The 18424-nt window shown below is 30.9% G+C and overlaps 1 protein-coding gene across 1 annotated transcript; it reads right to left on the bottom strand.

Annotated features, from left to right (window-relative positions):
• Positions 1–586: 586 nt before the first annotated feature.
• Positions 587–12036, bottom strand: LOC122525941 (transcription factor SOX-9-like). Its single transcript, XM_043648983.1, has 5 exons — positions 11952–12036; positions 7326–7472; positions 1630–1963; positions 1194–1501; positions 587–821 (listed from the first exon to the last, which is right to left on the bottom strand). Exons 2-5 carry the CDS (start codon positions 7430–7432, stop codon positions 587–589), a joined length of 984 nt encoding a protein of 327 aa, XP_043504918.1. The 5' UTR covers positions 7433–7472; positions 11952–12036.
• Positions 12037–18424: the final 6388 nt, after the last annotated feature.

An 18424-nucleotide genomic window follows, 5' to 3' on the forward strand; every position in this document is an offset into this window, starting at 1 on the left:
TTCAACTGTTTGTTTAGCATGAAATTCTTCGCTTTGGAATGGCCGGCTGTCATGGAATGATGTCATGGAGTATGTCAATTTCTTACTTCAATCCCCTTCGCCCCCTTTTTCCACGTTAACACGCAGACAAACGTAAACACCACCCTCATCCCCGTACAACTATTTTACTACTCTAACTTTTTATCTCTTACGTCAAAAATTCAATAAAACGATAATAAGAACGAATTTTGATCAAAGAGTTCGCTAATACTGTCATTGCTTTATTTTTTTTCGAACGATTGAATCAAGAAGCACAAAACATACTTTTTTATCTTTCAAAAATACTTCGAACCTCTGACCTTTAGTTCATTTATTTAAAGAGAGAGAAAGAGAGAGAGAGAGAGAGAGTGATATGGTGTTATTATACTTGGGAAGATAAAACTAATATTTTTGAACAAAATAATAATTCGAGATAATAAACTTCCTACGAATGAATTGGATTCGTCGAGAAAGAGAGAAGTCGATTTAATTAGTCGATTTAAGGATAAACAAAAAGTTGAATTTTGAAAATGAAAAACAAATGTGTTCTTTAAAGATATTTAAAAGTCTATAAATAATTAGACCTATCGAAGTTATATCGAAGATACGTAGCATAGGGATGAGCCATTTGCATCGAATGATGTTGAGGATTGTGAGCTGGTGCAATGTGACCAACCGGTGGCAACGGTGGCTGCAATTCGTGATACCTGACCATCTCTTGGGTTCTGTCTTCCCAAAAGATTTCGTTTATTGGGTGTTCGTTACAGTGACGTTGGTTAGGCCTTTCGGTTTCTTCCTCGTATCTGTGAAACATATCGTTGGACGAACTCAAACACACATGCATGCACGCATACACGACGATTGGGACAATCAAATAATTTTCCTTTGCAATCCATTGATCGTATTTTGAAACAAATGATTAAATTAGGAAATTAATTCGGTCGTAGAAATATTAAATCATTAAATATGAAATTGTTTTATATTTCGAATTGAAAGTAATCCGAATGATCGGACACGTTTTATACTTAATAGTTTAATATAGTTGTTGGTTGTTTTTTATTTTTGCTTTTTTAAAAAGCATCGAATTAATTTCTGAATTAATGTTTCCCTTCTATTTGCTTCATTTATTTTTACTATGTCCTTTAACAGGTCTAACAGAAGGTCTTTATTTTTACCTGTTAAGTATCCACTGATTCGTAGTAGTCGGTGGAGCAGGTGGATATTGAACCGGTGCCACTTGAGGTGGCAGATACTGGTCCAACTCGTTACTCTCGACCTCGTACTCCTGAAGATTGAGAGGAAGATTCAAGCCAATCCCACCCAAACTTCCAAGACCGTTCAATTGATTCTCCTCGACTGGTAGACCATCTCCTACTTCGACGTATCGAAAATCTACCCCAGGTTGTTGAGGTGATTCGACTGACGTCGTTGTGTTTACCAATTCTTGATGATAAAACGTATTGTTTTGTTGTTGTTGATTACCCTATTTTATTAAACGCAAATGAAGATGTTCTTTTCGTTTAATCGAAAAATTTGAATTTTCCGATAGTCATCACTTTTGGTTAGATGATAATTTAACAATTTTTCGAATTTTTATTAATTAAACGTTACCTGATTAGCATAATGTTGACTTCTAGGAGTAGCAGGTGGTGTTAATGGTGACAATCCTTGATTAGGTGTCGTCGATGGGGAAGAATTAACGGCACTTTGGGGTGAACTTGGTCCTTGTACTCCTCTAGGACTCATGTTCTCTTGTTTCAAGGACCTCGAAACGATATAAGTTACATGAGTTCTGCTCCTAGTGGGTGAACTCTCTCGGCCGGATGATCCATTTGGTTTTCGTCGTCTCGGTTGATACTTGTAATCCGGATGTTCTCGTTTGTGTATCACGCGAAGACGATCGGCTTCTTCGATAAATGGCTTCTTATCACTATCGGGAAGATCTCTGAAAAATATTTATCAAATATTCTATTTCGAATTCGATTCCTCTTTAATTTGTTTTCATTTTTTCATCTATTTCATTATATTTTTATTTAATTAATTAATTAATAAATTCATTGAATTAAAAAAAAAAGATTAAAAACACTACAAGCGCTTCTTTTCATACCTTAAAAACGAAATACCAAAATCAGAGAAATTAATTGTAAATGTAAATTATTTTGTAAAGAAAACAAATTATAATAGAACAATAATTATAATTAAGGGTTAAACAAATTCAAACGAGAAGCAAACGCTTGACGGTTTCAATCCTAAACTGTCGTCGGATTAACATGATTCACGCCTGACGCATGCACTGCATATTCTCTTGTATGAAAGTTGGTAGTGGTGTTAGGGTGGGTGAGAGGGCGGGGGTGTATATGTTCGGAGGGAGGCGGGTTAGGGTGGTCGAATAAAATCTCGAACGTTTCTATCAACATCGAACGATTCTCTCATTCTTTCGAGGAAGAGTGAAGAGAAGGTGCGATGGTTGTTGCATCTGGTTAGTGTTCCTGCTTGGCGTTAAATCTCGAGGAGTTTAAGCTCGTAAAGAACACGCGAAAGCATAACCATGGTATACTCGAGTAAAAGAGAGAAAGAGAGAGAGAGAAAAAGAGAGAGAGACGTTTTGTGTTTACGTTCCCACTGGGCTCTTCTAAAGACCCCTAAAGAACGATAAGGTTTTCCGGTATAATGGCGTCTCGAAATGTTCTGAACAATTTAGAAAAATATAAAAAGTAACTTTAAACCGTTATTGATTGATATTTATATATTTCGATTTCATATGGTTGAATATATATTTCAATATGCATTTTAAAAATAAGATTGTCCGATAATTTTGATAAGATATTAATGTTTAGAATAATATAAGAAGATTTTAGTAACTTGTTACAATCCTAATGCAATTTTATGCACTGATATGATACGATTTCTTATTATACGAATATTGATCAAATAAATGGATTTAATTGTTTAATCAATGACACGTCTCATTTTGTATTTCATCAAACTTGTTTGAGTAAAATTAAAATATAAAATATAAAATATTATTTTATATATATTATTATAATACCATTACATTTTATTTATTATATTATTATAATACTATTATATTTTATTTATTATATTATTATAATACCTTTCTAATCAATCACAGATCTAATTTTTATTTGAACTTCCTCGCATAGTTACAAATATATTAAAACATAGTTTGGAATTTAACTCGCGTCGGGATTCTAATGAATTCTAAGAAGATCAAATCTAACTTCAATTAGTCTTGTCCCTATCTCTCTTTCTCTCTTTCTTTATCAAGATAAAAGAAAGAGATAGAAATCAGAATGAGAAGAATATTTCTTCGAAGGGGATAAGAATTCGAAACTAAATTGAGACATTGCTTAGATCCTTATCAATTTTATCACTCTTACCATCGTTTCAAGTTTTGTTTTTCTCTCTCTCTCTCTTCTATTCTTTCTTTTTTCGAAATACCGATAATAATATACTTCGTTTCTGTCCTTCGAAATTTAAATCCCACGTCTCGTAAAGCTCTTGACCAGAGCTTGAAACATGCACATTAAATGCAACGTTGTACATCCTCGAGTTTAACGGATATATGTTTTGTCATGTCTTTATAGAAGAAAGAATAAGAAAGAGAAAGAGAGAGAGAGTAGCATCTGGTCAATGGACTCTGTCTCGGTTGACGTTTTTTTTCTTCCCCTTTTTTTTCTTTCTTTCTCTCTTTCTTTTTGTTTCTTAGCCTACCAACCAACGGATAGGGTTCTCTTCGCAAAGCTTCTTTTTCAAACGCCAGATGCAATCCAGGATCAGCCAATTAGGTTTACTACACTCTTCTTGACTTTCTTATCAATGAGAAAATTTTCTCTTACAATTAGATCGAATTCAATTATTCTAAAGACAACATGAGATATCCTATCATCTACTATTTTGTCTCACACTTTTGTTAATAATTTATTTATTCGATTTCTATTTATCGAATAAAACTTTTGATAAAAATAATAATAAATGTGTTTCGAAAAGAAAAAAGAAAATAAAGAAATATAAAGCCAAAAAAAAAGCAAATTTCGATCTCGTTCGATTAATAGAAATCGTGTTCCTGTTGAATTTTATATCTTTTCATTTTGATTTCTATTTGATTTTGTATTTCGCGAACATAGTCCTCGATAAAAAAGCAAATACACATATGCACAGAGCACGTGCATATGTATACGTGTATATCCAGGTGTATGGGGTATAAGTGACAGAAATAAATCTCTATCATCATCTCCTCTAACTTTTCGTCCAAAGACTAGACTACTTCCTAAGGTATCTCTCACCAGTGAAGATATTAGAAGGCGTGTTTGCCGACAAAAAGAAAACAGATATCACAGTTCATCCTTGGCGCGTGCTGGCAGCTGCCGGCCGGTTCCTGCTTGAGATAAAAGCCTACCACCACCATTACCACCCTACACAACTATCACATCACAATACGTTCCTTGTCCCTGTCAGGTGAATTTTTCCGAACCTGCCCCCCTTTTTTTCTTCATCTCTTTTTCCATTTTTTTTCTTCTTCTTCTCCTTTTTACACCCCTTTTCGTCCTTTTGTACAAATAATATTTTACGCGAACAGGTAAATCCGTTTCGTTTTATCCACCGGAAATAGCAATGATAATCGAATTTTATTATTTAATAATAATATGTATATATGTATTTTTAATTTTAATGAAGTGTTGTTGAATATTATTACTGTAGTAATTGTAATCTCGGAAAAAATGTTAAAATTGGTGTAATTTAAAAATTGAACGTTATATCGATCAGATATTTAGGTGTAATTATTTTTTATAAAATATTATTAAATGCAAAGGGTTTATTTTATAATTTTATATGGATAGTATACTTGCAGAAATTATTCTTTTACGTAATTCAAATCTTTTTGAAAAAAAAAGATCGTAAGATAAATTTAATTTAAATTGAGCTATAATTTAAGATGAAAGATTTTTTTAAATCGACTTCTAAATCACTAAGAGAAATTTTTGATCAATCTAAGAACCCGTTAATCCATTTAGAATTTTTTTATTTCAGCCTGTATTGTTTAACCATATTGAAAGTTCACTGACAGGCTCTCAAAATAATCTACATCGTCGGTAGGAAGTGTTAATTGACGTTAGGTCCATTTCAAAGGTGCTAAATAATTACTTTTTAAGAGGTAAAAAAAAACTAAAACTCTCTGATAACTTCCTCCCCCCCCCACCCCTTTACACTTTCTCTTTTATTTCTTTTATTCTCTCTTTAATTTACTAATTATCTTAATTATGTCATCGAATTCTTATTAAAATTAAGATAATTATAAATTGAGATTTTGATGTAACGATTTCTATATGAAATATTTCACATGACGATTTCTATGAGAACAAAATTTCATTTGACGATTATATATATATAATATATAGAAAATATTTCTATAAAATATAAAATAATCGAAAGTTGAAACGATTGTATGACAATTCCCAGATAGTAATAATCCTTTCGCGATTATTCGTTCCACTTTCGAAACAAGTCTGGCAAATGTATCATTGGGAAATCGATCGGCAATCGAATCGAATCGGATCGGATCGAATCGATCGATCGAACGATGGATCGCGATCGAGTCGGTATATAATAAAATAATTCTCTATGGGGGGCCTTGTCGGCAGGTCCTCTGATGATCTCTTGTGAGACTCACTGGGGGCCCCTCGTTAGTCCCAACCAGGAAATGGAATCGTCATCGAGTCATCCTTATGCTTGGATTTTATTTACTTCAAAACACGTACACTTATTTAAGTTTTTCTTAATTTCATATTTTCGTATTTAATGAAAAAGAAAAATAAATAGGCAAACATTTTTCTTTCGTTCTTTTAAATAAAAAAAATCATCGTTGTTTTTACATTTAATATTTTTTTAATAATACATATATTTGTTTGATTGAAAGTTTACAAAAAAAAAAAAAACAAATGTTTAAACCGACTTCTACTTTCGAGCTCGAAAATGTTCTTTTCTTTTTATTTTTCTTAAATATTTTTACAATTCGAAGGATATAATTTATAATTGATTACGATAGAAGTTTTCTAATTATTTAGATTGTGAAATCGAGCAGTGTTGATTACTTTCGTCGCTCATGAAACCCAGCACGATACACATTGGTTGCTTTCGAGCAACAGGAACACTTGTAACTAACCACGTGTAGGCTTGGCGCCACGTGGTAAGAACGTGTTTAAAATATATATACGCACAGAGATATTTTTTAAACCATACCTAAATATAATGTACATGCATTCCTATCCGTAAAAACAAAAAATACAAAATATGGCTTGAAAGAAAAGAAAGAAAAAAGAAAAAAGAAAACAAAATAGAAAATATTCTTTTAAACGTAAGAAATGTAAAACAAATTTGAATCGTCGTTTTATCAATTAATTGTTGCAATTAAATATAAAAAAATATAAACAATATCGATACATGCGGCTATTTAAAGGGATAAAAAAGAAAAGACTAATTCGTTTGAAGTAATGCGATAAAAAATGAAAATAAATAAAAAAAAAATAAAAAGAAGAAGAAGAAGAAAAAGATTCTTCCTTTATCGTTTTCACATTTTCAACGAAGTAAAACACTCTTGCTCGCGTAAAAGATCATGAAAGACGATTCTTCTCTTTCTACATGGCCGGCTGCTCGCAGCTTGCCAAGTTCGCATCTGTGAGAATCGTTCTTATCTGATCAAGAATGGAAAGGCAGCCGATTGAAGACACGTGGTGCCGATTAATTTTATCGGAACGGTGCCTTTCCGACGAGCCGCGAGACGCAAATTCTTTCCAAAGGCACGATACGTACATACATACATACATACATGCGTACGTATTCGTACGATCGAATTATAAGAAATTCAATCTAATTTACTCCACAAATAATATCTCGAATCATTTTTAACAAAATATCAATTCCTTTACTTCTACCAGAAATATTATATTAATCCCTTTTAAACAATCACTCTTACCCGTTTTATCATTATTGTTTTCATTATATTTTTTTTTATTCCGTTTCATTGGTGGAATTTAAAATCGTACGAACTTAACAGATCATTTCTTAAATTACGATATTTATCCTTTAAATCAAATTTCGAATTTCTTTATCGATATATTAAACGAATCGTTGTTTTTGAATAATATTTTTCATCTCTGAAGGCTATTTTTTCGAATAAGTTTGCCTAATTTAACGTTGGACAATAACGATAGGATACTAATTTGATATTTTGTTTTATTATTATTATTATGAAAAATATAATTGAATAATATTAGAATTAAACTCACCGCCACAATTGTCCCAAATATTTCGAGAGTTCGGCGTTGTGAAGTTGTGGATGTTTGTCAGCAAGTTTCCGCCTAGCGGCCTGTGCCCATACCATAAAAGCGTTCATGGGTCTTTTAACGTGTCCCTTCCTTTTGTCGTCGGGGCCCCTGCAATTTGTAGACATTATCTTCATTGGAAACAATTTTCTTCTCTTTTATTTATATTTATCCAATCAAATATCGTTTTATCGTTAGATACATTTCAACAAATTTTCAAATAAAAAATGAACGAGATAATTATTGGACTCTTGTTATAAGTAGTTAATAAAAAAAAAAGAAAAAAGAAAAAAAAGGAACAAAGGGGATGGGGAAAAAAAGAAAAAGAAAAGGAAGAAGAAAAAAAAAGAAAAAGAAGAAGAAGAAGAAGAAGAAGAAGAAGAAGAATGGTCGAGTTCCGCTAGATAATCCGCTGACTTGCAGAAGGAAATAAACGGTGGTGAGGGATGCGTGCGTTGTTAAGGATTAGAATTTTACCCCTACCCCCGTTTTTCGACGTTTCTTTCGATCTACCGAGCGAGCATAGTCCTCTAAGGTCGGCCTTAAAATAACACTGCCGATGTTAAAACGTGTGACGGCTTTCGAATGGACGTATCCCTTTCTTTCCAAGAAGATGACTTCATAAAACTTTAACTCTGGGTTCTGAGCGAGAACGTGACGGACGTGATTGCTGCCACCTCTCTCTCTCTCTCTCTCTTTTTCCCTTTCGTGTTTTATTTATTTGATTCATCCAAATTCATATTTATCGTAACCCGTTTCAATTTTTGTTTTCGTATAAACACCGTAATTATAATAAGAAAATGATACAATTTTTGTGCAATAATAATGAATATATATTTAATTAATATTTTTCGTATAATTACGTTAGTGGGCCAATAAGTGAACAAATTTAGGTAAATGAATTTCTATGATTTATTTTTCTATAAAAATATAATATATAAAAATAAGTTTGTATAAATTGATTCACTCAGGCCAATAACTATCGTAATTATTAATCGATACATTCGAGCAATCATTTATAATTAATTTAATTTAATAAAACAAAGGATTTAATCGATAGATCGAAAAGACAAAAGACAAGGAGTTTGATAAACAAATCGGCATGGCCGTTTTTGTGATTCGAATAAAAAAAGAAAAAAGGAAAAAAAGAAGTCTCGTACATTTTCGGGCTCTTTGAAATAAGAGGGGCGTTAAATCCGTGTGTAAACCGAAAGAGCCGTTTGTAATTAGCGTGGGTTCACTAACAAGGCGGTTTTCACGGCGATGCTTCGTCGCAACCGTGCGCGCACGCCATAACGTATCTTCGTTGTTGTTTACCTAGATACGCAAAAAATCTTTCAAGTCTTTACACCTCGTTTACATCGACTTACAACTCACATTACAACTACTACTACTATTATTACTACTACTAATGTTTTAGTAACCTAACGTTTTAACTTTAACTCGTAAACGTGACATGACTCTTAACACGCTTTATTTATTTTATCGAAAAAAAGAAAGAAAGATTGCCTACAAATTGTTGCAATTATTATTGCAAATAATTCTAATTGAAATTAATTCTTAATATAAATAAATGTAAAATATAATATCTAATTCTCTCTCGAATAGAACTTTTTTATTTTATGTTTTTTACGACCCTTTGACATACTACTACCCTTGTAACTGAACATATATTTTGTCTTATCAACAATCATTATAATTAAATTTATTACAAAGGGAGTCTCTCTCAAATTTTCTTTAAAATTAAAATCTAAGAAAAATACGAATAGAATTTATTAATACGTTTGTTACGTAATTCTCGAAATATTTCCAACGAATATTAACTAACATCATTTTTATTCTCGAAATTATTATAAAAGCTCAAATTATTTTAATCAAATGGTACTCATTTATCAATAATTAATACGTTTATTGGACAATTGTTAAAAATTACATTAAATACTTTTCTTACAGCCCCTATGTGTATTTTTAATAAAAATGATTACAATTGGTTGACGTTTAAGGATCATAATTAAAAATCTAATTGTAAAATTAATAAGATATTGAGATTAGACGGGATAAGTTAGTAGTACACTAATCGAAAAGAAACATATCCAAAAAATGATTCAACAAATGCGGTGTTAGATATATTCTGTGATGTGCAGCGCGTCGGGTCAGACTACGACGTGCCAGCCGGCTTATCGCTAACTCTCAATTATATGAGTTATCTCAGGATGTGTAAAGGGTACCGTGTTTATTTCTTCTGATAGGGGACCCGATAAAATCGACTGTTTTTTAATTCCCATGAGAGTTCTCTATGAGAATGTAACTATGTATCAACTCTTTCTCTTTTCCCGCGTATTTACACGCCAACTCATAAGAGTTTACCTTTACTCAAATACATTTTATTGATATTTCCTACTCTCCTTCGAGATTATTTAAACTGATTTGTTTATTAAGAGATTCGATTTGTTTAGAAATATTATGTTCTTTTAATCCGATACATTAAATATCATATTTGGGGGTAGTAAATTCTAAAAAAGAAGAAAACTTTCTTAATTGACTTTTTAAAAAATTAATTAAATTATTTAGAATAACTTTTTAAATTTTTAAACTAGAAACGTTAAATCTTTTGTACCCATTCTGTACGATTAATTTAATCGAAATTATGTCATAAGAGAAACAAACAAATATTATATTTCAATAAGATAATTCGTCAAACATATTTCCAATCGATTTACACACAGTTAATTAAATTTATTAGAATTATTTTTAAATTATAAAACTCGAAACTTAGAAATTTTTGGATCTAGTCTGTACAATAAACGAGTAAACAATAAAAATTTATAATTCAGTAATCGATATAAACGTGAAATATAAATTAACTATAATATTCATTTAAATAATAAAATATTAAAAGCCATAAAACGTTTGGAATAGCATCCTATACAGTAAATTGAATGAATCATAAAGATATTAATGGCACGTGAAAAGAAAATTAAATATGCATATAGAAAGAAAAAAAATAATAATAATAAAAGTACCTTATGCCAAAGAGCAAAAGAGTCGTAATAAACGTAATAAAAAGGCAAAAAGAAAAAAGGAGGGAAAAAAAAAGATTCTATTCAAGGTTCCTAATCTCGTTACCGAGAGGCAATTAGAAGACACCAGATCACCGTGCATCTTGCGTTGCGTCATTTTTCTCTTAACGGAAAGGCTATCATCGATTTTATCAAAGAGAGAACGGTCTCGTTAAACAGAATCCGACGGATGCTGCAACCTAACTCTGATCGTAAAATCTTTATTTTAATTTTTTAATTTTAATTTCTTTTCTTTTTATTTCTTTATCCCCCCACCACCACCACCACCTCTCCCCCGCCCTATCATTCTTTCTATCACTCGATCGAGTGTATATATAAACAATTTTTTTTGGTTTAATATTATTCTTTCTTTTACTTTGAAATTTTAATCTTCAACTTTATGTGTCATAGAAAAACGCCTTGAAAAATAGTAAAAACGTAGAGTTGAAAATCGAAGAAGATGAAAACAAAGAAAATGTAGAAGAAGAAGGAAAAGAAGAAGAAGAAGAAGAAGAAGAAGGAGAAGAAGGCAACGCGATCGGGGATTAATTAGCTAATTTCCGTTAATTGGCAAGCGAGGACATTTTTCTTCCGAGTGTCGTTTCCCAGGCCGTGGAAACGGGTGCGTCATAATTGAGTTAGCGTCATGTATTTTTAAAACCATACCGCCATCTTTTCTCTAATTTCTTCGTTCTTACACGCATTTTCTTATATATTCATTTTTTTCCTTTCTTACTTTTTCTTCTTCTTCTTCTTCTTTTTCTTCCTTTCTTCCTTCTCCTTTTTTTTTCCTTTTTTTGTTTTTTTCGTTACTTTGTTGTTTCTTTAAATGCAAAAGATTTTCTCTTTCAACACTGTTGTTTCTTTTATACCTTGTAAAACTTTCTTACAAGTTTATTATGTCCGTTCATAATTCATGAAATAATAATTACCATCGTTATTATTTTGTTATTACTTTGTAGTCATCGTAATTAATATTATAATGATCTTAAAAATGTATTGATAAATTTATCGAACAAGGATTGTCATTGATTAAAAATTATTGAACGAATTGAAACGTGAGATATCGATTGAAACAATTTTCATTTGACATTAGAGAAGAAAATGTGTGATTGCCTTTACCTTATTATACTTTAACTAACGTAAATAATTATTACAATAAAACATTACACAAAAGAAACGAATCTTAAAAGAAAAAGAAGAAAAAAAAAGAAAACAAATTCTAAATCAATTTTAACATTTGGCATAAAAAACTAAACAAAATTCTTTATTCGTCTATTAATCATTTTAACTAATATAATTAATGATTACAATAATTACAATGAATAAAACGTTGCAAAAAGAAAACGAAACTTAAGAAGAGAAAAAGAGAAAAGATATGAAAACAAATTAAAAACATTACTTTTAAGTATTGAACGGGAAATCACATTGCACGCAAGATTATTTTAGGTGGCCTCAATTTTTGGATTATAACGTACGAATAAGAATATAAATAATACGAAAAAACAAATAATTATAAAAACGAGCTTACTTGGTAGCAATCGGTACCCGGGTCCAATCAAATCCTTGAAGAACTTTAGCGACGGCAGCATTGATTCCTTCACCACCATTGGGCCCCGTATTTTCCGTAGATTTTTTTCCATTATTATTATTATTATTATTATTATTATTATTATTGTTGTTGTTATTATTATTATTAAGATTGTTGTTGTTGTTATTATTATTAACACTGGCATTGTTAGAATGGTGATGATGATGATTATTATTATTATGTGGATTATTAGCGTTACTCGAATTGTTTGTAGTACCGGAAGTATCATCCATTATGTCCTTCATAATTTCCTGATAAATAATTAATCAATCACGAGAATTGTCGTACTATGAACGAACGAACGAACGAACGAACGAACGAACCAATGAACGAACTTACGAACAAAGAAAAAAAAAAACAAAAGGAAAGGAAAATTGTTTGTATTTAAATTATCACACACAGAATGATAATGGTCATCGTCCGGTCACACTTTTCTTCTTTTTCTTCTTATTCTTATTCTTATTCTTCTTTTTCTTCTTATTCTTCTTCTTCTTCTTCTTCGTTCTAACGTTTCAGAAACATCGATCTATCTTTCACGTTATCTCGTTTTCTCGTTGTCATCATGTAAGAAAATAAACTAACTTATGCGAATTGTTTCTCGATTATCACAATCAAATGAAAGAATACGTCACACATTGATTTTCTTCTTTCTTATTCTTCTATTAAGATCCTTGATGATGATGATGATGATGATATTGATCAATCTCGATCATACCTCTCGTTCTTTTAAATCAAATCATAGTTTATTATTATTATTATTATTATTATTATTTTTATTATTATTATTATTATTATTATTTCACTTAATAACGAATATTATATATTTCCATCTCTGTCTCTCCGTGTTGTTATACAATTTTAATAGATAAATTAAAACTAATTGAAATTGGACACTAGGGAAAAAGTCACTGCACACACAGGTCCATTCTTTCTTTCGTCCTTCTTTAAAATATCCTTATTGCAAACGATTACAAATATATATATATATTCCTCTTTCTCATTATCTCGAAATGAAGTACATTTTAACAAAATAAACACTATTAATCAACAATCAACAATTATTACTACTATTATTATTATTATTATAAAAAAAAATATTTACGAGTAACATGAGAAAGGGGTATGGGGAAAAAATGCGTGTGCGCGTGTGTGTGTGTGTGTCTGTCACAAAAAAAAAATTGTAGAGAAAAAAAAAAGAAGAAATAAACAAGGAAATAAAGGTAAAGAAGAAAAGTACGAAGAGAATAAAAAAAAAACAAAAAAAAACAAAAATGACTGAATGTTGTTTAAAAACTCGCGTGAATGAAATGTAATATGAAAAAAAGTTAATAACTATATATTCGCGGAGGATTTCTAGCTGACGGCACGATCATCAGCTCTCGAGTGAGGTGGTTGCATCGCCTCGGGGCAGTTTCCAGCAGGAAAGTAGTATACACGAGAGAACACACACTACTCGGGGGCGGAGCCGAAGACAACGGCCTCCGGACACTTGTTGCTTCGTGATCGTTACGACCGCGTGCCAGTATGAGAAATACTAAATATAAGAATGAGAGAGAAATATACATATAGAAAGATAGAAAAAGAAAGAGAGAGAGAGAGAGAGAGGGAGAGAGATGTTACAGAAAGTGGAAGGGAGTTAAATAAAACTGTTGGAACTATAGAGTGGGGGGGAGGGTCTACTCAACTTCGTTGAGTTTGCGTGGTTTTCCATCAACCAGTGTTAAATGAGAATTATTATTTTATTTTATACGAATTTTTCAAAATTTTTTTTTTGTGATATTCATTTAATGATAATTTTCGAAATTATATCTACAGGAAAGATCGATTGTATATTTTCTTTTGTTGTTGTTAATTTCAAGAAGTATCGGATGTTATTTTTGTATTTTCTTTTTTTGAGGGAATAGGGGTGGATCGAAAAGTATTGAACTTGTATGTAACAACATTTTCTTTATTTTTATTTAAATTAAAAAGTGAGTTTGTGTGTTTTACGTTAAGGCACGATACTTTTCAATCCAAAAACAACGTGAATAAATTTAAATAATTGTTTATATATACGAATCTATGGTAAAAGTTTCATAATTTTAATGGATAAGAATTTAATGGGATAATTAATTTATTTAATTATAAATAAAATATAGCAAATATAGATCTCTGTTATTCTCTCTCTCAAATTTCAATAATTTAACATATATAATTTTTGTTTCGTACATATTATTCAAGTAATTTTATTTAATATTATATAAAATACGTATAATCTATCAAAAATTAAATAAACATATCTCTATTAAATTTATTTAGTAATAATTTTCATTTTAAATATAAAACACAAATATAATATTACACATATAGCATGTAAACGAGTTAAAAAGTATTAAAAAGAAAGAAAACTTATTTATCGAAATAAAAATTCGATAGAAAACAAAAAAGATTTAGAACTTGGTCAACTCATACGCGAGTATATTTTATATTATAAATAATTAATAATATATAAAACGCATAAAATTTATGACCGTAATTTCAAAAAAAAAATTGAGTAGGCATATCTATTACGTTTATTTTAAGTTCTATCTCTCTCCCTCTCTCTCTCTCTCTCTCTCTCTCTCTTTTTCTCACGCATACATAAATCTTTTATCCTCCTCGTTCTACCTCACACACCGAAAAGTAACCATGGTTACGATATCCTACGAGAGAATAACCAATGAGCTTCCTTCTCCCCACTTTTACTCCTCAACTCTCTCACACGTATGAACACATACAAACGTAATACCCACCAACCCTATCCCTTCTTCTTTTATTCTTTCTCTCTCTCTTTATTTCTTTCTCTCCGTCGTTCTACCTTCTGGCAATGCGATTGGTCGAACGATCGTGTACAACTATGACGTCAATAGAAGGAGTGTGCAATCTCTTGGCACTGGACCAGGAACGATTGCACTCGGCATTGCATTCGTCGTTTGCACGTTGCACTTCTCGCGTGGACGTCGAGAAGCCAACAACACCTTATCGATCGCATCTCGCCATCTCTTTATTTTTTTTTAAATATATATTTAAAATTAAATATTTTAATAATTAAATATTTTTGCATCCCATTTTTTGCTGATAATAATTATTTAATTATTATTATTATTATTACTATTGTTATTATTTATAAATTGTAAATCAAATTCTAATCGTTGCTGTGAAACTGTACAAATATTGTTAATTATTATTATTATTATAATTCATATATATATGGTTTTTTTTTATTAATTTATATACACGAGGGTGGATTGAAACGTTCTGAACGTCATCAATTGATTTTTACTTTCTTTTTGTTTCAAATAAAAGTAAATTTGAGACAGAAAAAAAATTGTTTCAGACCTTAAACTTTCGAATTAACCAACGCGTATTCTATTTTATTGAATTTGTTAATAATTTTGTGTATTAAAAAATGTTTACGAAATGTACACGACGAGGATGAAATTTTGAGTTAAAAAATATTCTTTAAATTGGTCAAGAAAATTGCAACTGATTGTGAGACAATCTCGTCCGGATTCGATGACAACGCAAAATCGTATCGTAGCATAGTTCTCCGTTGGGGGTCTGAAAAGTTGCGGTATCGGCATCCCAGGGGGTTTACATGGTTACATGTGTCGAGTACCCGATGCGCTGCACCGAACTCGCCGCCCCTGAGACGTCTCTTCGGGTCCCTTTCAAGTACCCGACGGGGTATCCTGGACCCCCAAGAATTATCAGAATCATTATTTTATAGTGTCACGACCGGTAGATCAACGAAAGAAAACGAGAAACGTTACAAATGAACCGATGAACAAATTTGTACACTTTATCCGCCATATTGTCCTTCCAATTATTACGCACATATAAGTATATATATATATATAATTATTTTATTTTAACAATTTTATTCTATAAATCATTTTATAATTAATGAGATTATATATAAATCGTAAGAAAAATGTAATCATATTCGTTGGAAATATTATTATACAATTTGAAGAGAATTTTAGATGAATTTGAGATGAATATAAAATTATAATGAATTGTTTTTTTATAAGTGAAAAATTATAAAATTCTATATTAATTAATAATCATAGAGAAATGACATAGAATTAAAATGGAAATCATTTTATTCGATATGAGATTAGAATTAAAATAATGTAAGAATATAATAAAGGGAAATGGTGAGCTCGTAGGAAAGGAGCAAAACAATGACTGGGTTTTGTTGAAGAAGTAGGCGACTAGGCGCCAGAGAGTGGAATCTTCTTCGAAAGAAATGCGGATCGGTTCTTTCGAAACGGCCCTGAAATGCCGAAGCATGCGTATTACGTACGTACCAAGAACGAACATCAGCACATATTGCCACCACGTGGAGTTTCGGGATGTTTACCATTGCAAGAGCAAAATTCGGGCTTCGTTGAAATCAATATTATTGTTCACTGGTCGTTCTAAATTTGGATTCGTGGTTAGCGACGAATCACGATCCATCCCTCACGATTGTGAGATACTCTTCAACTGAAACCAACTCTAAACATTTCTCAACAGATGTTACTACTTTTCTAATTATAATAATTTTCATTAATATCCTAATAAAATTCGTATCAAATCAAATGCTTGTCAAACCGTTACTTCGGTACTCTTGCTAAAAGTATATAAAATTATTATTTTAAATTTTATTAGATTAATCATTATTTTTTCATTCATAGTTGTTATAGAATTAATAGAAATACCACGTAAAAATTCCGGATATAAATTTAACGATAACGCACCACGCATTTAAAGCTACTTACAAATTTAATTAAACGTAACATAAAATTCGGATAAATTATTAATCTCATTCGTGGGTATTTAATTATTATAAGTACCCAATAAAAATATCTAATCAATAATCCGATCGAAATTAAAAGTCTCAAACCATGCATTCAAATCTAACCAGAACACGAAATTATACATCAAATTATTCCAAATTTCTAATCTGACTTCTAGTTATTGCGCTACTATAAAAAACTATTCTCTTAGAATGACGAGAAAAAGAAAAAATAGTAAAAAAAATTCGAAGCAACTTCCCTCGTTAGTGAAACACACGTTATTAAAAAAAACCTTTCAGCAATTATTTACAGTAATTTGTAACGAGTACCTAAGTGTCTCCTTTTCAACTTATGTTAGCCTAACATATTCTCTCTCTCTCTCTTTCTCTTTATCTATCTATCTCCCTCTCTTTTTCTTTCTTTTTTTCTTTCTTTCTCTCTACAATTCTTTCGTAGTGAACCCCCGTCGCCGAAAGTGCGAGTGAGACGTTCCCTTTGATCTCTATGCAAAAGCCGCCACACGGCATTGACCGTGGTTTATATGCGCTCATCTATGGGGCACTGTCTTTGCTAGCTCACTCATTCATTAAATTCGTTGTATAATTAGGCGCACGAGAGGAAAGACAGAAAACAAGTCATTTCTACTCTACTTCTGTCTCTCTCTCTCTCTCTCTCTCTCTTTCTATCCCTCTTTCCCTCTCTTTCTCTTAAGAACATTAAAATGACTCTGTACCGAAAATTGACTCGTGTTTCATCCTATTTGTCTCTTTTCTCCTCGCGAGAATTTGCTAACAAAATGAGAAAGAGAAAGAGAAATGAAAAGAGAGAGAGAAAGAGAGAGCAAGAGAGAGAGAGAGAGAAATATATCTTTCAGACGATGACAAAGTATCGCGAAATTAAAATTACTTCAAATTTGTAGGATATACATTTTCATGAAAAAATCAAATCTTAATCTTCATAAATATATAATTCGTTGATTATATTCATTAAAAACAATATACATATAATGAATTCATAAGAAAATCAAATCTTAATCTTTATAAATTTAATTCTTTTTGATTAAATTCATTTAAAAAAAAATTCTATTTAATTAAATAATATTAATAATAGAGATCATAATAATCTATGATCACGAATAATACGAATAATGAAAATTGTGATAATCAATAACTGTAAATAAATGATAATAATAAAACGTAGATCGTTGATTATTTGCCAATAAGATAATCAGGCACATGCATATGTATCCATAGGTATATATGTGTATTCTATAAACGTATACATGTGTATACACTCGTGTTACTCATGTCAGAGAGTCGTCACTGGGACGTGTTAATGTCGAGTCAAACACAAACCCAGACACAGAGTCTATTGTGTTGAAGATAGGGAAGAATGCTACCTAACTGGCTCGTGCAACCTGTCCATGTCGACGCATCACATCAATCTTGGAACTAATTTCATTTATAACAAAGAAATATAAAAAAAAAAAAATAGGCAAAAGAAAAACAGATACAAATATCGTATTAATTTATACTAAAATAACATAAACCAGAAATTATCCAATATGTTCTTACCGTTCAGACCAAAGCATACATTTACGTAATACATACA

This window comes from Polistes fuscatus, unplaced genomic scaffold, assembly GCF_010416935.1.
Source record: "Polistes fuscatus isolate 324 unplaced genomic scaffold, CU_Pfus_HIC Scaffold10, whole genome shotgun sequence".
Classification (NCBI taxonomy): Eukaryota; Metazoa; Arthropoda; class Insecta; order Hymenoptera; family Vespidae; genus Polistes; species Polistes fuscatus.